The sequence below is a fragment of the Pongo pygmaeus genome, chromosome 6 (genome assembly GCF_028885625.2).
Source record: "Pongo pygmaeus isolate AG05252 chromosome 6, NHGRI_mPonPyg2-v2.0_pri, whole genome shotgun sequence".
In the NCBI taxonomy this organism is placed as follows: Eukaryota; Metazoa; Chordata; class Mammalia; order Primates; family Hominidae; genus Pongo; species Pongo pygmaeus.
Window position 1 is genome coordinate 38,535,204 of NC_072379.2, and position 23,274 is coordinate 38,558,477.

General features: G+C 48.4%; 1 protein-coding gene across 10 annotated transcripts; it reads right to left on the reverse strand.

Annotated features, from left to right (window-relative positions):
- Positions 1-2,979: 2,979 nt before the first annotated feature.
- On the reverse strand, positions 2,980-22,060 carry UPP1 (uridine phosphorylase 1). Of its 10 annotated transcripts, none has more exons than XM_054495369.2 (9): positions 21,517-22,060; positions 20,085-20,268; positions 15,629-15,693; positions 11,586-11,703; positions 9,396-9,554; positions 7,967-8,081; positions 4,318-4,527; positions 3,896-4,042; positions 2,980-3,181 (listed from the first exon to the last, which is right to left on the reverse strand). In XM_054495369.2, the coding sequence occupies exons 3-9, from the start codon at positions 15,670-15,672 to the stop codon at positions 3,042-3,044; spliced, it is 933 nt and encodes a 310-aa protein (XP_054351344.1). In that variant the 5' UTR covers positions 15,673-15,693; positions 20,085-20,268; positions 21,517-22,060; the 3' UTR covers positions 2,980-3,041. The 10 variants fall into 10 exon arrangements, with proteins under 10 accessions (XP_054351344.1, XP_054351343.1, XP_063523390.1 ...); XM_054495368.2 differs by lacking the exon at positions 21,517-22,060 and adding an exon at positions 21,023-21,341; XM_063667320.1 differs by lacking the exon at positions 21,517-22,060 and adding an exon at positions 21,023-21,319 and having other exon boundaries at positions 20,085-20,206.
- Positions 22,061-23,274: the final 1,214 nt, after the last annotated feature.

Genomic DNA, 23,274 nt, shown 5'->3' on the forward strand with positions numbered 1-23,274 from the left:
GTGGGGTGACAAAGGGGACCAAGTTTCTCGTCGTCTCCCGAGGAATTCAAGTAACACGCATGTGAGGACATTTATAACGTCGGCTCCAGAGACATCTTGGTAGCCAAATGAGGAAAGAAAATAACTTTCATCTGAGGAATTTGAGACCTTTCAAATTATTACACCCAGAGAGACATTAAAATGGGACAATAAGCCAAACACAGTGCCTCACGTCTCTAATCACAGTACTTTGGGAAGCCTAGGTGGGAGGGGCGCTTGAACCTAGGAGGTCAAGACCAGCCCGGTCAAAACACAAGACCCCATCTCTGCAAAAAAATACAAAAATTAGCCAGGCGTGGTGGCGCACACCTGTATTCCCAGCCACTCAGAAGGATGAGGTGGGAGGATCGCTTGAGCCCAGGAGGTTGAGGCTGCAGTGAGCTATGATTGCACCACTGCACTCCAGCCTGGGTGACAGAGCAAGACCTTGTCTCAAGAAAAAGACATCAATCACTCCTCCTTTTTAACTATGTATTCATCTCTTGGAACTGCTTGCTATTGCCACAAGTAGCTATAAATTAACCTAATAATGCCACACTGAACACTATAACCCACACTCTATGGCTTAACAATGTGTAGCCATCAATCAATATCATTTCTGTAAACCAATGAGAATTCCTGGCAGACAGCTGTGTTATCAGCCCATTCCCTGTCCCTTTTACCTTTAAAAATCCACTTTTAAGTGCTGCTAATCAGAATGTTCATTCAGGGGAACTTGAATCTATGTTCTTGGGTTGCAGTCTTCAAGCTTGGACCCAGTTAATTCTCTACTTTTACCAATTTTGCCTCAGCTTCTTCCTTTTAGGCCGACATAAACTAATCCAACAAGTTCAGTTGTCATATAAGTATAGTTATTATGTTTACTCAATCAGAATAAGATGTGTTGTTCAACCGGCATTTCCTGGATGTCAGGAGCTGTAGGGTTCACCTGTAAGGTCAGGGATGTCGCCCCATTAGATCAACAGAGATCCACCTGGGGTGGCTGATGTGCCCTACCTCACATAGCCAGCAGAGGGCAGTGGAGTGCCAATAGCTGCAGCTTGGCCATTGACACCTGTAGAAAGAATCTCATGTTCAGAAGTCATTTTACCTTCTGCCTTGTCCCGGAGGAGGGCGCTCAGGCCACAGGCTCTGTGACAGCTCCCCCAGCGAGACAGACTTCCAGGCAGTGCAGAGACAAAACACCTCAAAAAGAAACTAGCCCTTCTCTTACTAATAGCAGCCTCCTCTTTAGCCTTAAATTCTATTTCTGTGTGGTTTTTTTTCTCTGCTTTACCAAAGATGTCCTCCTAGGAAGTGGCGGGCCCACCTGGCCACACATGCCTGGGTTGAGGTGTGAAAGAAACTAACCTGCAAGTCCCCTACTACCCGGGGCAATGGTCCGCACCTGCATCCTCAGCCTGCCCCAGAGCCTGGTGATAAACATCATCTGGCTGGTCAGAGAATAGAAAGGCTATCCCACACTGGGTCCTGCACCCACAGGGGCATGGTGATATCCAGTTGAAGTCTGGGGGCACTTGGTAATTTGGAGACAGATGAGCACACAACAGTAGCAAGTCCAGCCCCTGCAGCTCGTGCTGGAGTGAGAAGCCAGGAGCAGAGCCTTTAGCATACTGCCCTGGGTGCACAGATGACTGCACAGCCACATCCCAGGACCCTGAAGTCTCCTTGAGGGTTCCAATTTCTCCTGGACAGCTTCAACAAAGGGACCAAGAAGTGCTGAGGGAGAAATGGAAGGAGATTCACTCTCTACCCTACGCAAATCTGTATTACAGACCCTACAGCTTGAGAAGGTGGAAGGGAAGGAAGTTCTTGATTGGGACAAGGGTCTCTCTTGCTCTTAGCACTTAGAAGGGCATGTGGGCTCAGTAGATGCTGAATGACCCTCAATTTGGGTTGAATCTCAGAATCACAGGGAAGGCACATTAAAGAGTGCACAGACCACACACATGCACCCACACCAAGGTCCCCACACACTCCCTGCGCCACTCCAAGTCACACAGCAAACTGCTAAGCAGAGCCCCTGAGCGTGGGAGTGTCCCTCAGAGCCCACCAGGAAATAAGCCCAACTCAAGGACAGGAAACAATAATACCAAGAAAGTGGCCACACTGATGTGGGGAGAGTTGAGAAGTCAGCCAGGAGCCTGGACAACCCACAAGCCAGCGAAGACCCAAGACCCAACTGCCCCTGAGCTGGGGACCTAGGCCTGCCCAAGAAGTAGCTGCTGCCAGACTCACCCGAGACAGACAGAGGGGCCACCCTGGATTCTCCCCTCCACTATAAGGTGCAACCCAGAAGGAAGCTAAGAGACACGGAGTCTGGGAATGTCAGTGTGAGGCCAGGAATGACTGCAAGGCTGACAAGCCATGGACAAAAACAACAGGACAAGCTATCTTGAGCCCAGGTGTCCCGTTTCCCATCCCTAGGTACTTGGATCAAGATACTAGCAGTGCGGACAATGGGTGGGAGGATTACTGTCGTGTGATTAAGCTGGTGTGGATGGTTTTGGGAATGTGTGACTATAATTTGGAAACTGTGTATATATGCCTGTTTAGGTATGCATAATTTCCCAAACACCCCTGCTGTCTGCTTCACTGGTTTTCAGTCATCTCTCATTGCAAGTGGTGCATGGAATTTTTTTAATGTATCAGGAAATTACTTTCCTGGCACTATTGTCAGATTTCTTGTTTAGTGACATGAAATCTGACTACCATTAGAATTTTAAAGTCTGAAAAATTTCCTTAGAAATAGTACAAAAATTTGGTAGAATGTTCTTGAAGAAACCCCAAATCAGGCTAACATCACTGAAAATGCTCCAATGAAACTTCAAAAGGAAGAACATCTCCCATGCGGTTAATCCAAGATTCTCTGTCTCTTAATCGCGATCTGATTTTCTAGATTCTTGTGTAAAGTGTGCTCAAAGTCCACACAACAGGGGATTTTGGACAATGCTTTTAATGGCAAGTCATCACAGCAGGTCTGCGGAGGTGCAGGGCAGCGCTCAGGCCTTGCTCAGTTTCTTCTTGATGAAGTAGCTCACCAGCCGCTGCGGCCTCTGCTGGTACTCGCTGAGCACATTGCGAGGGCTGCTGATCTGGTCCCCTTCCAGGCGGTTCAGGAGGGTGACACACACCACGGCCGCTGCAAAAGACAAAGACCACATCAAGGCAAGGTGCCGGGGGTCTAACATTTCACAGGGACGGAATGAAGAACCTACGAGCTCTGAGGAGCAGCCTCTCTGCCTCCTCAGGAAACCAGGCTGCCCGTGCAGTCAGGTGAGGCCGGAGGATGGAGTGCGGGAGAGAAAGGCGCTGGTCCAGGGGCTCAGAAGGCTCCTCCCTCTCTGACGCCACCCTGCCCTGTCCCTCCCTTATTCTCATGCCTTTGCTTCCAAAAGGAATTCACCATTCCAGGAGCAGCTCAGGGCTGCAAGCACCACCTTGAAAGGCACATTTTGGCCGAGGTGATGAGGGAATTCTGCAGAGCTGTGAGTTGGCCTTCAAGGGTGGCTAGTACCTTGAGGGTAGATGAACCACAATTCAGAAAGCCAAAGCGCTTTGAAAGCCGAGTTTTTTATAGACCTGGTGGCAGCCTCATGGGGCAGCAAAACCTTTTTTGTCATTTTTCCTATACAAGGTCACTGAGAATCCTGCATTTTGTCATGTGACAATCAAAAGACATTGAACACAGCATTGTGGGGACAACACATATGTCAGAAAGTGACTTGGGGGCGGGGGAGACAGAAGCCAGAAATGGGTATCAGGGTGCCCCAGGAGGAGGGGCCCCAGTGAGGGGCTCCAGGAGAGCAGAAGTGAAGGGAGGAGGGGACGCCGAGGCCCATCAAGTGCCGCCTACCTTGGAGGCCGCAGGCGCTGCACATGGCAGCAAACACCGAGGACTCCATCTCAATGTTGCGGACGCCGGCTGCATAGGCTGCCTCCAGATACGCCTGCTTGTCCTTCTCCGTGTAGGAGCAGAGAGCCCCATCCAGACGGCCTTGCCCTGAGGCACACATGGAGACATGAGAACCACATGCATGTGAGAAGCTCCTACAACACATCAGCGCCACTGATGCCCAGAAGGACACAGGGACAAGCAAGACCCAGCCAGGTCCTGCCTAGGTCCACTCAAACTGGTCATTACAACCACTCTGGGAGAAGTGCAACTGAGACAGCAGCCTGGCAAGTGGAAACGCCAGCCCACAGTGAGAAGGCAGGCTCAGGGGACGGACCAGGGTTCCCTGGCTGAAAGATGCCTCCTGGTATCCGCTGCCTCACCTTCATAGAAGTCCAAGGTGCACATGGTGTTCCCCACCACTGTGGTGAACTCGCTCAGCTCTGCAGAACACAGCAACAGCTCCTGCACCAGCTTCTTGTTAAGGTCCGTTTTCCGGATGACCCGCTTCCCCAGGACAATCTGCTCAAACTCTGCCTTGAAGCAGGTATCCACTGCCTGCTCTGTTATGACCACAGTGCCGGGCTCCAGACCTGAGGAAAAAAGCAGACATCGAGATATGCAGGGTGTAAAACGAAGTAAAATAAAAGCAGGGCAGTCAGGGAGCACACAGCAGAGCATATAGAAGAAAGAAGCAGATCCACCCACACATCCAAACACGAAGCATCCAGTACTGTTCTCAAATACACAGTGACCCATTTTCCCATTCAAGCTATGAAAGTAATTAATGCATGATCATTATGGACACTATGGAAGAGAAAGGCACAAAAAACAAAATAGAGGGCTGGGTGCAGTGGCCCACACCTGTAATCCCAAGCACTTTGGGAGGCCAAGATGAGCAGATCACCTGAGGTCAGGAGTTCAAGACCAGCCTGGCCAACATGGTGAGACCTCCATCTCTACTAAAAATACAAAAATTAGCCAGGCATTGTGCCGGGTGTCTGTAATCCCAGCTACTTGGGAGGCTGAGGTGGGAGAATCACTTGAACCCAGGAGGCGGAGGTTGCAGTGAGCCAAGATCACGCCACTGCACTCCAGCATGGGCAAAAAGAGCAAACTCCATTTCCAAAAAAAAAAGAATAAAATAAAAATGGCCAGGAACCTTCAAGTACTTTGTCCCATATTTCTTGCTTCCATTCACTGCGATTTCCCACTGTCATCTGTCACTGAACCATATACCATGATGTGTTTCATTGATCCCTGTTTCATACCTTGTTAATATTAAGATTTCAGGCAAATACTTGAAAAGTAAACCAGCAAAAGGCAGACTAGAACAGTATAATGAAGACCCACACCCTAAACCCAGGTGAGCTATGACCAACTCCTGACCTACCTGGCCTTCCTCTCAGATTGATGCATTATTAGGGTCCAGTTTCTATGTTCTGGGCGTGCCTTCCTGGAGTAGTTTCCTGTTTGTGGGGACATTACTCTGCTCCTTATTCTTTGTGTTATAATAATTTTAGATGGGATTTGACCATTGTTACGGACCTAGACTGAATGCTGCTTTCCCCCTCAAAATTCATAGGCGATTTTGAAATCCTAACCCCAAAGGTGATGGTTTTAGGCAGCAGGGCCTTTGGGAGGTGATTAGGTCATGAGGGTGGAGCCTGCATGAGTGGGATTAGTGCCCTTATAAAAGGGACCCCGGAGAGCTGCCTGCCCCTTCTGCCATGTGAGGACACAGGGAGAAAACAGAGCTCTATGAATCCGAAAGTTAGCCCTCACCAGACACCAAGTTTGCTGACTCCTTGAGCTTGGACTTCACAGCCTCCAGACTATGAGATAAATTCCTATTGTTTATAAGCCACCCAGTCAATGGCATCTTGTCTATCAACCTGCAGGGACTAAGATAACTATGATCCATTTCTGATACTTATTTTAATGCAAAATTGGTTTTCCTAAACATGTGGGAGGGAACAAGAAGTCAGATCTTTTCCAGAGCTCCCAAGTCAGTTGTTTTCATGAAACATTAAAAAACATGGCCGATTGCAAAGACCTTTGCTTTGCTCCCCACATGTATCTGAACTCCTCTTTCCATTGCAACTCCTGCGGCTGTTCTGGGCAATTCAGAGTCTCCTTGCAGCAGCTTCTCCCAGCACTGGGGCTGGAGCTAGAGGAGAGCTTGGCTGATGCCTTGGTGAACCCACAGGGCCTGGAGTGTTCCAGCCCCTTGGAATTCCAGCATCACTCACATTGGGATGCACAGGCCCCCTCCAGTGTCAGCTGCCATCTTCACCATGTCCCCCTGCACCTTCCTAGGAGTGCCTGGGACTCTTGTTTTCAGGTCTGTCCATCGCCTTGAGCTTCCCCCGAGCAGCTGCCAACACAACCAGATCCTGAGGCTTTTTGTCTCCATCCATTCATACTTTGGGGTTTGTGAGGATAGCGCATCACCTTTTATTATCAACTGTGTCCAGGGGTTTTTGGTTTTGCACCCTAGTTGCTCTTTCCATTTTTATAGAGCAATTGAGGAAAATTCAAAATCTATACTACTCCCTCCAGAATTATCTGATCATTGTTTTAAAAATCACTCCAGAGCAAGAACTCAAGAACCATTCACTAGAGTTCCTGGCAGAGGCCAGCATGCTATGCACAGCTGTGAGTGTCAGGTGGGCAGCAGTGGAGACTAAGCCTGCAGGACCGAGACAGCTCATGGCCGTTGGTGTGTTGTCCTACGGACAATTTCGCTAAACTTGGAATTGCGGTCAAACAAACACAGAGTTTATGCATCAATCTCTCTATATAACAAAAATAAAAGAGACAAGATAACATATTCAAAAGATTTGGGTCTAAAGCAAGGCCCCTTTCAAGATCAGGACACTTAAATTCTAGAATTGCTATAAATCGTAGATAGTCCAGGCCCTAGACAGCCCGGAACAAGTACACACGGGCCTGGCCAGCAGCGTCAAAGCTCAACTTTTTCTGGGGCACATGCAGGCTTCTTCCCTGAGCTCTGAACACCTCGGTGGGGGCAGGAATCACTAGAACCCAGTTTTTAGCAGAAAGAATGGCACAGAGTTGGAACCCCAGAGAGCAAGACCACGTATTTAAAACAAACCTGCCTAACAGACTTTGGCTTACAATTCAACAATTTGTTAGCTTTTGCTTTCTCATTAAATCTCATTCTTTCTTTGCCATGTTTGTGGGGGTTTCTGTTTGTTTGCTTGTTGTTGTTGTTGTTGAGATGGAGTCTCGCTCTGTTGCCAGGCTGGAGTGCAGTGGCGCGATCTTGGCTCACTGCAACCTCCGCCTCCCGGGTTCAAGCGATTCTCCTGCCTCAGCCTCCAGAGCAGCTGGGACTACAGACGCACACTACCACGCCCAGCTAATCTTTGGTATTTTAGTAGAGACGGGGTTTCACCATGTTGGCCAGGATGATCTTGTGATCCACCCGCCTCGGCCTCCCAACGTGCTGGGATTACAGGTGTGAGCCACCACGCCCGGCCAACCATCTTTGTTTTTTAAACACAAAAAAAAATGTCCCTGTTGAGGACAGGGATATTTTAAGCTAATTTAAGGACACTTATCTGAGTTTCATACTGCGCCTCTCTCTTCCCCCCTTTGATTTTCCTGTGGCTTTTCTCATAAGGTGCTTCAAATCCCTGCAGGATTAGGGAGGAGGAAAAGTAAGCAAAGGAAAGAAGAGAATGAAGAAGAAGGGGGATTAGAAAGAATAAGAGAGAATCAAGCAGACAAGAAGGCACAAATTGTGTAACCACAAAAGGATGAGTTTCCCCCATATGCATGGTGTGGTGCCCTTCTGCTGCCTAGCTCTAGGGTGCGGGTTGGGAGAACAGGTTGGACAAAAACAACAAAACAAGCTTCTTTTCACACCTCCTGTTAACAAGCTTCCCTTGAACAAAGCCAAGAAAGGAACTCTTCGTCTCTAATCCCACACCATGTAGAAGCTGCCTCGGCATGCCCCAGTCCCTCATCCATTCATAGGGCAAGAGGCCCCTCTGCAGACCTTACCTATCCCACCAGAAGTGCCAATGCGGATGATAGTGACGTTGGAGCACCGGGCATAGTACAGCAGCTTTATGAGCTCATGCAACATGATTGAGATAGAAGGAATGCCCATACCGTGCTGGAACCAGGGAGAAACACCCGTGTTAAGCCAAGGTTGTGACTTTGTCAATGTTGTGGTTGATGTTTCATGTGATGTAATTCAATCTAACATGCCCATTGACATAGTGATGAAAGATAAACTTTTTAAATATAAACTTAAGAAGTAGTAACACTTTGGGAAACTTTAAAGTGTATGCAAAGCTGTCAAAGACAAAATCCCATTTGATCGACACAATTTGTCAAATAGGTAACAGCTGAGGACCCAGGGGCTCAGCAGGGAAGCAGCAGTCTGCTATTGCCAGGTAACAAACAGCTCCTTCTAGCATTTGAAGCCCTGCATAAATACCCACCCTATTCTCCAACACCCCACCACAGGTTAAAGTTTTATCTCCTTTCTCTTTTCTCCCTACACCCTCTGCTTCAGACAAACTAAGTAATCAGCTGGTTCCTCAGCCCACTGGACAGAGGATGCCTTGCTGATCTTGTCTGCCGGTGCCTTTTCCTCTCTTTGCGGTCTCTGCATACCTCCTTCTCCTGCTCTCCTCTTCAGAGCACCCCCGCTACTGTCACAACTTCCATGATGCCTCTCCCTGGATGGACTCAGCACTTTCCAGGGGCTGTTCCTGTGGCAGAGCCATACAGTGGAGGCATCCCTACTAGAATCGGTCACGGAGCCTTACACATAGGAAAGCCTTGCACAAATTATCAGTAACTGAATAATGTCTTGGCTCCCCGATGTGTTCTAGTTGGTTGACATAGCTAGAGTCATCAGCTGACTGGAGAGGTAGGGGTGCACATCTCAACAAAAGGGGTTCCCTTTCCTTACTCTGCAGCTGTTCATTTATATTGCTCCTGACAAAATCAAAACGGAAAAATGAAAAGAATTCTATGGTAGAATCTAGAGATTTCTGTGTTCACCATGCTCATTGCTAAATCAAAATGTGTTTTGAAGTAACTCACTGTGAGATGGCAGAGGGGATTAGAGGCCTGGTACTTTGAGGCTCTCCTTCCATCCTGCTCCAGGCAGGGCACCCCCTACTGTCCCTCCTCTATACCCCAAGCACCCTAACTCCCTGCACCTGCCACCCTCACACTGTGTAGACAGACAGCGGTGTATATGCATTTGTGTACTTAGTCGCCCCTGGAGACTGAGCGTCAAGGACGATAGCCTGGGTTCAATAATCTCTGAATCCCAGCTACTGTGGGCTCACCCTGCTCCCAACCATTTACAGTAAACAGGTGTTAGGGGACCAGCTGTCTGTGTGTGCAGAGGGGTGGGGCACAGGGGGTTGCAAAGCCTAGAGAATGAGCACGAGGGAAGGCAGGTACTCACACTGACAGACAGCACCGGTCCTACTTTATACATGGCATAGCGGTCAGTTCCCGCACAGATGTTGGGATAGTCTCTACCTGGGCAGTCAAGGCCCAGCTCTGCACCAACACACCTGATGAAGGCTTTCATCCGGGAGGGGCTTCCACCAACACACACAAACTGCAGCCAGAGAAGAGAGACCCCCATTAGTGCACTGTCTATAGCAGAGGTCCTCAAGTGGGGCCCCTAGACCAGCAACATCAGTATTACCAACGAACTTGCTAAAAATGTAAGTTCACTGGCCTCACCAGGACCTGCTGAATCTAAGGGGCCCAGTAATCTGCTTTAACAAGGCCCCCTGGTGAGTGCTCAGGGTGGGTGGCCAAGCATCATAAGGCAGTCAGCTCCACAAACGCAGGAATCCAGACCGTTGCTCTCTCTGAGGAGGTAATTCCTGTGCATCCTCGGCCTCCCTCCGTCATGTAGAAGGCGGCTTGTGGAGACAGCCTGGGTTTGAAACAGAGGGAGCAACTCCTCACTGTCCCTCTGTGTTACCAGGGCCCCACAAAATGGGCTACTGATCGCTCTCTCGCCTGGTTACTTGAGTGCCAAACAGCCAATGCTTGAGAAGAGCCAGCCGAAGCCTAGAGGAGGCTCAGGTAGTGATAGCTATTCTGGGTGGGTCTCTCTCAGAGAAGTAAAAACTTTAATTTGCAGAACATCCTGTAAGAAAATGTTGGTTTTGAAAAAAAAAAAAATTTTTTAAGTGAGTAAGTTTTTAAAGAGTTTGAAGATGGCTGGGCACAGTGGCTCACGCCTGTAATCCCAGCACTTTGGGAGTGGGCAGGCAGATCACCTGAGGTCAGGAGTTCCAGACCAGCCTGCCCAACATGGTAAAACCCCATCTCTACTAAAAAATACAAAAATTAGCTAGGCATGGTGGCAGGAGCCTACAATCCCAACTACTCAGGAGGCTGAGGCAGGAGAATCGCTTGAACCCGGGAGGGGGAGGTTGCAGTGAGCTGAGATCACACCACTGTACTCCAGCCTGGGCAGTGAGACTCCAGCTCAAAAAATTTAAAAAAAGAGTTTGAAGATAAAAGAAAAGAATTATTAATTATTCTCTAAACATAAAACAGAAAATTCTACAGCCTGGAATAAAAATCACTATGGATTAACTTAGTAGGATGAATGAAATTTTAATGAATTAAAAGCACATGGAAAGTTGTCCACAGTTTGAAACCAACACTATCAAAGAACAGGATGATTGATAAGACATAACACTATTGTTTAATTATGATCCCATGTAGCAGCACTGGATTCTAGCGTCCTGGTATATTTTGATTTTTAATTCTATATGTCAGTTCATCTTTATCCATTAGACATTTCAAAGTCCTATGTTAAGATAAATCAGAACTAAGGGACTTAAGACTTTGTAGAAAAAATTAACTGGAAGCTGCATGAAGCAAAATAAGACATTAAAGGCAATTAACTAAACAGAATATCAATATGTATCTTATATTACAAACAAGATACAATGACCTTTATTTACTACCCTTTGCTTCCCTAGGAAATTTTTACATCTTTCTCTTCTCTCAATGAAGCATTAGGAAGTTTATTTTACATATAGTTTCAAATACATAGTCATGCCCCATGTAACGATGTTTTGGTAAGCAAGGAATCACATATACACAACAGTGGTCCCAGAAAATTATATAATATCATGATTTTACTGTAGTTTTTCTATGTTTAGATATGTATAGATACACAAATGCTTATCACTGTGTTACAACTGCCTACAGTATTCAGGACACTCACATGCTATAGAGGTTTGTAGCCTAGAGGCATATGGCCCAGGCAAGCAGTAGGCTCTACCACCTAGGTTTGTGTGGTTACGCTCTATGTTGTCCACACAATGATGAAATACCTAAGGCTGCATTTCTCGGACCGTATTTCCAGCATTAGGCAATGCATGACTGCACTAAATTTGCAAAAGATGAATTAGGGAACAATTTGGCACTACTTAGTATAGTTTTACTTGCTAGTTCACATACTTGAAAGTTAAAAATTTGCAAAAACTTGATAAACATTATGTCTTCATAAACCTGTCAGCTGTGGCCTCTCAAGCATTTGTGGGTTGGTCTACCTGCATAATATAGGGGGAGGCTGATCTTCAGACAAATTCCAAGGTGTCAACACCTGGCCTCTTACCTTCACATCTCCAAACAAGGCTGGGAAATTGTGTCTGCTAGTGGTGAGATTGAAATGATAGAGGATATCTTCTTTCATTTTTGCTATGTTTGGATTTAAAAGTCTGACGGGGCAATCACTGTTAAAAAACAAGAAAGTGGAAGGCTTATAGAACATCAGTGCCCGATAGCCGGCGTTATCACAGAAGTGCCCTATGTCAGACACGAGGCTCATGGTGGGAGAAAGACAGCGCCAGATCCCAGAGATAAGACAACCCCAACATTGCCAAGGTCCCCACTTGCCTCCCCTTGTTCTTCCCCCTCTTAACCCCTGTTGCTCCCATGGCTCTGTTTGGAGGGCAATAGGGATGAAATCAGAAGAGCACACAAAAGTACGCAGAGGGAAATGTTCGATCTACCCATACAAGGAGTAGGGAGTATAGCCAGTTGCTCCTCTAATCGAGTTCATTCAATGTATAAACTTGAATTTATTTTAAAACTACTACGTTTACCATAGAAAACATGAACAGAAATAGAAGGAAAAACAACCTCTAATCCTACCTCCCAGAGATAACCTTTCCAATCTGCATACCTTCAATTTGTTTTTGTTTTTGTTACACTAGCTACCACTTCTCCAGCACAATATCCAATAGGAGTGACAAGATAAGACATCTGTTTATCTGCTAGAAAATGTGCTCGTGGCGCATGCTGGTCTAGAGCAAGCATCAGCAAACTTTTCTTCATGAAAGGCCAGATAATAAATACATGTGGTTTTGCAGGCTGCATGATTTCCGCTACTTCTCAAGTCCACGGTAGGCATGTGAAAGCAACTACAGACAGCACACAAATGAGTGAGTGCGGCTGTGTTCCAATAAAACCTTCCTTACAAAACAAATGCCCCAGGTCTAGATGAGTCCCTCAAGCCTGTCAAAGTCCCTTAGAGCCAGCCTCAAACATAGCTCCTTCAACAATGTATGCCTTCTGAGTCCTAGAGATGGGTGGGCTCGCTTACAGGAAACAGAGGCAGACATGGGACGCTGATGTCAGAGCAATTGGGGACTTCTTTTTCTTCCTTCTGAGTCTGACTTTCTGCCCTGAACCCCCTGGTCATGTCTCCTCCTCAATCCAACTCATGAGAAAAGAAAAAGGTACAAGAAAGGCAGGGTCTCAGCTGCCACGGATTTGGAAATAACTGTTAAATAAGGGATGCACCCCCTTCACAGACATTGTCCATTCTCTCCCTACACGATGCTTGTTACACCTTATCTATATTTTAATACTGATATACATAATTAATGTAATAACTTTATCTCCAGCAACAAAAATTTCTGGAGGCCATGACCACATCTTATGTGTCTCTGAATCCCACGTAACACACCACAGACAAGAAAAATAAGGTTGAGATGGTCCCAGCCTGTTTTATATTTATTTTATCTATCAAATCCCTATTTCTAGCTGGCACTCATCAACAGCAGACACCCAGGCTCCAAACACACTGATGGCCTATACCTGACTGCTTCCTCCTTTCATGCCTGTCAAATGTTCCTTCCCGTCAATTCCCCTAGAGTGGGGCCCAGGTGAGCTCACACCTGAACATTTCAGAAAGGCTGACACAGAAAACATAAGTACAAAGGGTTATACACAGAGACAGGGAGATCTTTGTATAAGGGGACAGGGGGCTAGGTGACTGTCTCCTGTATGGGCAGGCAGGGACTGTGCTGACTACACTAGTGAATCTGCTGAAAACCCTGCTCAGGAAGGCATAGCAGTCTGCCTGAAGTACAGAGCCACACCCGCCTGCCCCTAAGCCCACCTCTTCCTGACAAGCTATGGGGGGGGTCTCCAGAATCAGGGTTCATTCTACTCTGGGATGTGGGGCAAGGCCATTTTTCAAGGGACCAAATCTAGAATCACGTGTGGTAGGGACCATCCTTGAACTTTTCTCAGAAAGCCTTTTTGATCTCTAGGCCAATCTGAAATTCTGATGATCTGCACACCCCACAGTATTTTAGGATCCTTCAGTGACAACTATTTTTCACGTAAGTAACATTTCCATTCTCCTCCTTCAGGACGTTACAAATACACAGAGTACAACATAGAAGGGCTAAGAGTCATGCTTCAAAATAACAAAACAGGATGTGATTAAGACAACTTTGTCACATATTTCAAAATAAAATACTTGTCTTTTCTCCTTGATTCTGAGAAATGAAGAAGAAGGAAATAGGGTGTAACCGTGAAGACAGGCAATGATTTTAAAACATGAAAATTTGGCCAGGTGCAGTGGCTCACTCCTGTAATCCCAGTACTTTAGGAGGCCAACGCGGGCGGATCACTTGAGCCCAGGAGTTCAAGACCAGCCAGGGCAACATGGTGAAACCCTGACTCTACAGAAAATGCAAAAATTAGCCAGGCATGGTGGCATGCACCTGTAGTCCCACCTCCCTGGGAGGCTGATGTGGGAGGATCACCTGAGCCCAGGAGGTTGAGGCTGCAGTGAGCCCTGATCACACCACTGCACTCCAGCCTAGGTAACAGAGTTAGACTGTCTAAAAATAAAAAATAAAGTAAAATTTAAAAAGTAAATTTAACATGTACCATAATGAACCAGTAGATGCCCCAATTTATTTTTTGAAGGATTTTAAAATAACAAGTCAGACATACTACTTGGAAAAAAATATTTCTCTAGTCTACACATAATTTCAAGTGACTTTATTCTGCTTTATTCTATCACTTTATTCATCTAGTAAATATTCATTGAGCATCTACTATGTAAAAGAAATATATGAAATGAAAGAAATGAAAACTGTCTGGGTGCGGTGGCTCATGCCTTTAATCCCAGCAGTTTGGGAGGCTGAGGCGGGTAGATCACTTGAGCCCAGAAGTTTGAGATCAGCTTGGACAACATAGTGAAACCCTGTCTCTATGAAAAATACAAAAATTAGCCAGGTGTGGTGGTGCATGCCTGTAGTCCCAGCTACTCAGGAGGCTGAGGTGAGAGGATCACTTGAGCCCAGGAGGCGGAGGTTGCAGTGAGCTGAGATCACACCTTGGCACTCCAGCCTGGGTAACAGGGAGAAACCCTGTCTCAATAAAAGAAAAAAAGGAAAAAAAAGAAAGAAATGAAAACTGGCTTCTGATTCCAGGAGTTTATCAGCAGGGAAGAGAAAGTAGTATCAACCTTTATATAAACTTGCCCAAATAGCTTAGGACCAGCACATGTGGAGACAAGAAGAGATTGAGATGGGTGAGACACGGGGGCCTGAGGTACTGGGGAAGGGGAAGTGGGAGGGCTCCAGAAAATGCTGGCTGAATCTCGCACCAGCCAAGCATCCTGTGCTGGGTGTACTGAACATAAAGATGAGTAAGATCCAGTTCCACTCATGGAAGGCTTTCGACTTGGGGTAGAAATGAAATTATTAATAGCTAGCACATATCAATTCATTTAATACTCTCAGTATAAACTAAGTATCATCAGTAACCCCATTCAAAGTCCAATGTCACATCCTTCCTAAGAGACTGTACTCCTGAGCTCTACACCTGACTGCCTTTCAGCAAGTGGAACATGATTAGCAAATAGCTGACGATAAAACAAGGGAGGGTAAAATAATTACTGAAGAGAGGAAAGGGGAGGAAGCCCTCACTGAGTTGCCTGGCACTTGGTGTGCCGGCCCTGTTTTCTCCAGCCTTCATTTCCACCACTCCCCTCCACCCCCACCAGCCTCCTACTGGGCCTCAACCTCAAGCCATGGCAGGAGGAGGAAGGAGGGGAGCTCCAGAAACTGGGGACAAGGCATTTTGGCTGTCAATGACTGAAAATACCAGGAATACTATTAGTTCAACATGTCCTAAGAATCAAGAGCTGAGACTCCAGCGCCCGACCCCGGAGGTCTTTAACCATCTAATTTACGAACCTCCTGAGTCATTAATCCCTCCAGGCTTCAGTCTCTTTCACAAGCATCAAATGTGTTAATATATGTCAAGTCCTTAGAAAAATGTGTGGCACAACATATGCTCTATAAAAACCCAACCCCACCCAACCCAACCTGGAATGAAATGGAGCCTTACTTGTGACTTTCAGGTTTCTCTGCATTGGCTCCTGTGGCCGCCATTCCGTCAACTGAGGCAGGACCCTAAGGAAAAAAAATCACAGAATGGAGTGAATCCACTCAGTAGAAACCAAGGTCGCACAGAGCCCCACTAGTATGTAGAAAGTCAGTGCAATGAAGTGGAATTCCTTACACACCTGATGTAAGTGTGTGAATTGTGTGAGAAATAGAGAGAGAGGAGAGTGTGTATGTGTGTTTATAGCATTGCTAGTTTCAGAGAGGAGGTGCTGAAAATGTGCCAAAAGCCTAAGTGGACAGGCACCTCACACCTCCAGAGAACCTGTCCCCTTTATGCCTATAAACCCAGCACTTTGGGAGGCCAAGGCAGGTGGAGATCATGAGTTCAAGATCAGCCTGTCCAATACAGTGAAACACCATCTCTTCTAAAAATACAAAAATTAGCCAGGTGTGGTGGCAGGCGCCTGTAATCCCAGCTACTCTCAGGAGGCTAAGGGAGGACAGTCGCTTGAACCTGGGAGGCAGAGGTTGCAGAGTGACACTCCGTCTCAAAAAACAAAACAAAACAAAACAAGAACCTGTCCCTTATTTCCAGTTTCCCAGCCCAGCAAGTCAAGACTCACTGACCCAACACACCACACCTCTCTGCCTCCCTTTTCTTTTTTTAATAGAGACGGAGTCTCACTCTGTCACCCAGGCTGGAGTGCAGTGGTGCCATCTCAGCTCACTGCAACCTCCGCCTCCCAGGTTCAAGCAATTCTTCTGCCTCAGCCTCCCGAGTAGCTGAGACTACAGACACACGCCACCACGTTCAGCTAATTTTTGTATTTTTAATAGAAACGGGGTTTCACCATGTTGGCCAGGCTGTTCTCGAACTGCTGACCTCAGGTGATCCACCCGCCTCGGCCTCCCAAAGTGCTGGGATTACAGGTGTGAGCCACCGCGCCCGGCCTCTGCCTCACTTTTCTAGAATCTCAGATACTCTTCTCCCCGGGAAGAATTGGGTCAAAGATGGGGAAAAGGTATCAGCTCCAGGGGGAGCAGCGGGGACAGGGGACCACCATAGGAGGGAGACGGACTGAGGCTGACCTGAGTCAGCCCACGGCCCCACCTCCACTGCAAAGCCCCATGAAGGAAAACGTGGCGAACCTGCAGTTATTCTACTAGGGGTCAGTAGTCAGAAACCCCCAAGACCACTTCTCTGTGTGGAGAAGGGCAGGGTTTTGCCAGAGCTCTTTGAAGGAGGGTGAGACTCACGTTTTGAACTCAGTTAATAAAGCAACAAATCCCCGAATGCCCTGTAATGGCCAGGCCCCAACTCCCTGGAAAGTCTTGTAGAGTGGGCAGGATTCATGCTGAGAGGAGGAGAGTGAAGCACTGTGTCTATGGGATGATCCAAGGCTCATAAAGACATCAGTAGGAGTCTGTGAAGTGGAGCTGCTTTCCTGAGGTCAAGCCAGTTGTTTCCACACGGTTCTCACCTTCATAACTCAGCAGTCTCTTGTCACCAAGCTAAAACCCAAAAGGTCCCTTTTTTGGAGAATGGGATTTATTATTACCATAATATAGTGATCATTTCCATCAAATTTTGAATGCCAGGGAAAACTACAGTTGTTGGGTGTGGAGAAAAATGTTCCCTCCAGTTGCTGCCTTAAATCTCTCCACCAGGCTTTCATTCTCCCTTAGCATTTACACAACACTTCTTTGGAAATCTCAGCCTACTGCAGTCCAGCTAAGGAGAGCTAAGAAGGGGAATAAGGTGTGGTGTTGTTGACTTTTTTTTTTTAATTCAACACTTTATTTTTCATTTTTTAGAAACAGGGGGCCATGCACAGTGGCCCACGCCCCTAATCTCAGTACTTTGGGAGGCCAAGGAGGCCAGATCACTTGAGGTCAGGAGTTCAAGACCAGCCTGGCCAACATGGTGAAACTCCATCTCTACTAAAAATGCAAAAAAGTAGCTGGATGTGGTGGCGCATGCCTGGAATCCCAGCTAATCAGGAGGCTGAGGCTGGAGAATCGCTGGAACCCAGGAGATGAAGGTTGCAGTGAGTTGAGATCATGCCACTGCACTCCAGCCTGGGTGAAAGAGCAAGACTCTGTCTCAAAAAAAAAAAAAAAAAAAGAAACGGGGTCTCACTCTGTTACCCAGGCTGGAGTGAAGTGGTGCGATCACAGCTCACTGTCGCCTCAAATTACTGGGCTCAAGTGATCCTTCCACCTCAGCCTCCGAGTAGCTGGAATTATAGGCATGAGTCACAACACCAGTGTGAAGGGAATGAGTTTTAAAAGAGGTATCACACCTTGGCCCCCAGTTCACCAGGGGCCAAATGAAGGACAGTGTAGGGATGAAGCTTCATGAATAGGCAGAGCTACCTCTCCCTACACATGTGGAAGCAGGAGAGAGAAGCCAGGGCAGTGCTTCTCATCAAAAGGCACTACAGGAGGATCCTGGGGCGTTGGCATCTGGTCATGATTTCAGGCCTTCTTCAGGATCCATTAAGCAGACCTACCGACTGAGGGAAGGAGGGTTTAGGGTCAGGCAGAGTCCTGATCCCCAGGGCCAGTTTCTGTCGGGCAGGAACATTCCCCCATAAGAGTGGCTCCTCTGAACAATGTGCCCTCTTACAACCTCCCCTAAAACTCTGCCCCCTCCAGGCTGCTATTTTTGTCTTTAGAGGTAGGGAGCTAATGGGAGGGAATAGCCCCCCAAGTGAACTGGGCAGGGGAAGAGCTAAGAGGTGAGCTCCCTTGGGCCAGCAGCTGAGAACATCCCACTGAATCAGAGACTGCTGAGTGGCCCCCGGAAAGCTCTCCAGAGAGAATCCAACCCCATTTGTAGAAAAGGAAACCAAGCCAAAGACAGAACTTCCCGTCTGGCCTTGTAGAGTAAGGATGTTTCTCTCTAGGTTTGGTTGCTTTTCTTTACTCTGAACCAGAGAAACCAAGGCCACATCAGCAGAGAAATCAGTTCCCTTGTCCAGTCACTGCCTTCCGCTGGCTCCTTCCTAGTGGGCTCCAGGACCAGCCTCACTCTCTCTTTCCCTTTGCAATCTTAGTACCTGCAGGATCCCCCCTCCTGGGTGTGAGTGTCCCAAGAACTAACTTCTCTCCACTTTTCAGCCCTGCACTCAGGGAGGCTCTATTTAACCACACCCATGTAGGCAGAGAAAGTTGCAGATGTCTGCAGTGCTCCAGTGGAAAAGACCCTGGTGTTGAGGAAGATGTCAGACTGCGCTGATTTTAGAAAACCTTTCTCCTAACATTGTACCACAATGTTCTGCAACTTCTGTAAGGAAATGAAATTCAGTCTCTCAACAAGTCTTCTCTCACCTCTCTAGAAAGCCATGCTCTTCGCTCCCCTCCCCACATAACAGGAGAGTTTTGCTGGTTTCACCTGGGCTACAAATTCTACCTCCCAGGGAAATCCTAAACCTGGCTTAGGATTTGGCTCCCCAAGGAAGAGCCTTTTTGGTGATCACCTGGGGCTCCCTACCTATTACCAGCCAGATCCATCTTACTTAAAAAAAAAAAAAAAAACTGAAGATGTTTTTGATTTTTTTTTTTAGTTTTAACCCGTTAAACTCAGATTGGTAAGTTACTTGCATAAAAGCTTAGCTTGTAAACATTTAAAATACTTTTTTGAATGAACATATTTCAAAAGCAAATGTGTGTGAGAGAGAGGAGATGGAAGAAGAATGTTTGTTGTTTATCTTTAGGGAAGAGGAAAACCTAGAAGTTTCATTTTCTGTTATATATTTGATTTTTGGTTTTTGGGTTTTTTTGTTTGTTTGTTTTTACAATAAGTTTGCATTAATTTTAAGATCAGTAAAGTCAACAAAATTCCACTTTGACAAAAAGCCCATGTAAAGAAACACTAATTTATCCTTCTTAAATGAAACATGAATGGCCCACCAGTGCTAAAAGTATTGGAACCAAGAATATAATTTGTGCTCGATAAACCTGTGCTGAATTAAAACGGTCTGCTGTGATGAGGTTTAATGCAGAAGACTAGAAGGTCAGGGTAGCCTCTGAAAAAAGAAATAATGTAAGAGCAGCTGAGAAGTGGGGAAAGCTTGGGCCAAAATGCAGATGGGCAAACAAACTGAAAGGCGGGAGAGACAAAGGCCTGCCCTGGGAATGGCTCAGCAGCACTTGTAGAAATCCAGAGTAAGACATTCTTTCTATTCAAGGAAGTCACAAAGTTTTTTAAAGACCCGCGGTGACAGCCAATGAATGGAACCAATGGTCTTTTTAACCAGAAGACCCCAGGAAGGTAGAAAATGAGCCAAGGAAAGGCCAGGCAGGGGACAGTGGGGAAAGGAAACAGGGATGGAGAATCAGAGAGGGAAGTGCAGAGACAGGTCACCCAGGCGCCTGGAAACTGCCTCTATGGCCTTCACGGGAAACGGCCTCTTTCTACTCCGGATCCCAGACTGTGTTTCTTTGAAACTGACCGTCAGAGGAGAGCGGCTGGAGGCGGACAGACGTCTGCAGTGGGAGGCGCTCCAGGCGTTCCAGGCAGGGGCAGGAAGGCTGCCGGCGAGTCACCCGCGACCGCGAGTCACCTCACCAAGCCCTGAATTGGGACAGGAGACGAGACGTGTCGACGAGCTGCGGAGTTCCTCGCTTCTCTGGGCCCTACCAGGTCCAAGAACAGGTTGCCATATAAAAGAATCGTAAAGGAACCCCCTTCCCCCTGCAAATTATGTCATATAACGCATATGCCTGTTAAGTTTCTCTGCGGAGCTGCCAGATAACTCGATGTCAATATTTTATGCGGTAACATTTTGTTAAATGTTGACTCGATGGCCACTTGACTCCATCTGAACTCTGAAAGCTCGCGTAACAATCATCCTCCAAATGAAATTTTACCCCCTTCTCCCTTTAAAAGGCGGTGGGGACAAAACATCACTTCGTCACTGAAGCCACCAACTCCTTCCTCTTATCTGGGGCTCCCAGCATAGTTCTAGGGGTTCCCGCACTCCCCGCCCGGGATTGGGCTGCGAGAAGCGCCCGCCTGCGCCCTGCGGGACCTGACCCTGCCGGCTCTGCCTCCACCCTTGCTGCCCCTCGGCCCGGTGGGCTCCCCGCCCGGAGCCCCGCGCGCTCCGTCGCCGGGACGTGGGAGAGGTAGGCACGGGTGGACCCGAGGAAGCACATCCCGCCCGCGCGCTTCCCCCCACGCCCACCTCGCTCCGCACACACCAGCCCCAGAACCTCCCGGCCGCGCGCCCGCCGGGCCGCTCTCTGCTCCTTCCCTGAAGCTGACAGCCAAGGTGCACCAGAGCCTCCGTCACCGCCCCTACAAGTAAATGGGCACGTGGCCAAGGCAGGGGACGGGCTAGCCTCCTGGGAAGAGAGAACGGCGGGAGCCCGGCCCCGGGCGACTCACCACTCGGCCTGCGCAGAGACCCGCTACACCCGCGGCGCCATCCTCGCACTGCGACACCGGCGACAAACACAATGCTCCAGGGCCGGACGAAGGGACGGCTCTCGGGAGGCTCGCGGGACGGCGGGGAGCGGATCTCTGCGCCGGACCACTCGAATGGGAACCACTTGCGAGGTGAATCTCATAGGGAGACTGCGAGCGGCCCCACCCTGCCCGGGGGTTACCGCTTGGCTCCCGCCCCGCCTGCCCTGGGCCGGCGAACTCAGCTGACCGCATCCTGGGCCATCCCGCAGACAAGCCCCGCCCGCCCCCACCTTCCTCTGCCCCTCTGGCCCCGCCTCCCCCACCGCCCTCCCCTCCCCCCTCCCGCGAAGGTCCCGGGAGCCTCCGCCCGCAATTGCTTCTTCCCTCTGCAGAGCAGTTGGGCAATTGTTAAGAACCAGCAGCCAGTTCTGTTACTCATTAAACAGCCCCTACTACAGAGGAAATCTCCTTACCCACGTGGTCCTAGTCTGGGGCGGAGGAAACCGGGCTAGAAGCGGCTCTAGGACTAACCCAAGGTCACGCCGCCGGGCAGGATCCCCGGTCTGTCTGTCTGGAGGTGGCCCCGCGGCTGGGACCAGCGGAGAGAAATGACAACGTGGAACCAGCCCTGGCCCAGTGGTCGGGAATGTGGAGCTGGCACTGTCACTGTGTGTACCCTGGAACTCTCTGGACGGCCTCGGCTTCCCCCCTGGGGAGTTTCTCTGGGACCTTCCTGATCCTGGGAGTTCCCGCTTGCTGTGGCAAAGCCAGGAGCTCGCCCGAGGAGGGGAAGTGACTCATTCATTTAGAGTCGCAGCTAAGTGGCAGAACTGCCTCAAACCGGCGCTGCACTCTGACCCCCAGCGGCCAGACCTGCCTGCCCCCGACCGGTGCTCACTCTCCGTCTCAGGCGTCTTTCCTGGTCCTCTCCCTGCTTCCCGAACGCGCACTCTGGTGAGAGCACAGAGCCTGGGAAAGAAGACGACCTAGCGGCCCGGGCAGCCCAGCACTTCTGTTACTTGCTTCCTAAAGGGAACTCCAGTTCCTGAGAAAACATGGGGTTGGGCTGGGAGTGGTGGGTCACGCCTGTAATCCCAGCACTTTGGAAGGCCGAGGCGGAAGGATCACCTGAGGTCAGGAGTTCAAGACCAGCCTGCCCAACGTGGTGAAACCCCGTCTCTACTAAAAATGCAAAAAATTAGCTGGACGTGGTGTCGCGTGCCTGTAATCCCAGCTACTAGGCAGGCTGAGGCAGGATAATTGCTTGAACCCAGCGGAGGATGCAGTGAGCCGAGATCGCGCCATTGCACTCCATACTGGGTGACAAGAGTGAAACACACAAACAAATCAAGGAAGGAATGAAGGGTTTTGTTGAAAATGAAAGTACGGCCAGGTGCAGTGGCTCACACCTGTAATCCCAGCACTTTGGGAGGCCGAGGCGGGTGGATTACAAAGTCAGGAGTTCAAGACCAGCCTGACCAAGATGGTGAAACCCCGTCTCTACTAAAAGTAAAAAAAAAAAAAAAAAAACCTAGCCAGGCACAGTGGCAGGTGCCTGTAATTCCAGCTACTTGGGAGGCTGAGGCAGGAGAACCACTTGAACCTGGGCAGCAGAGGTTGCAGTGAGCTGAGATTGTGCCACTGCATTCCAGCCTTGGTGACACGGTGACATGCCATCTCAAAAAAAAAAAAAGTAAATGAAAGTACACTCCACAGTGTGGGAGCGGGCCTGAGCGTAGGGGCTCAAAGTCCCCATTCCAGAATTTTGGGGAGTTTCAATATCCTCTGCTTGGGGCACACGCTATGTAAATGAAAGGGATGATGCAAAGTTACAAAGTCATTTACCTGGCCTACGCAGAGGCTATTTCCTGTCATAGCTAAAGTGTGAATCGGCCTTATGTTCCCTGCCTCCAGACCCTATTTTCCTGCCTCAGACTGAAGACTGAAACTGGCCTGGTTAGGAAGTTGGCTCTTCTCTCTCTCTGAAGGTAGATTAACAACTTAGTTTTAGTTTTGTTACCAGAAAAGGGTCCCAATCCAGACCCCAAGAGAATGTTCTTGGATCTTGCGCAAGAAAGAATTTGGGGCCAGGGTGAGTCCACAGAGTAAAGTGAAAGAAGCAAGCTTATTGAGAAAGTAAAGGAATAAAAGAATGGCAATTCCACGGGCAGGGCAGCCTCTAGGGCTGCTGGTTGGCTATTTTTATGGTTATTTCTTGATCATATACTAAA

Bases quoted from the DNA above. Each gene is read 5' to 3' on its own strand.
- UPP1 (XM_054495369.2), bottom strand. From the start codon at position 15,672: ATGGCGGCCACAGGAGCCAATGCAGAGAAACCTGAAAGTCACAA. The intron at 4,043-4,317 runs GTGAGGCAGCGG...TGTGTGCCTCAG, and splicing joins CACCTTGGACTTCTATGAAG to GGCAAGGCCGTCTGGATGGG. The intron at 3,182-3,895 runs GTAGGCGGCACT...TGTCTTTTGCAG, and splicing joins CAGCGCCTGCGGCCTCCAAG to CGGCCGTGGTGTGTGTCACC.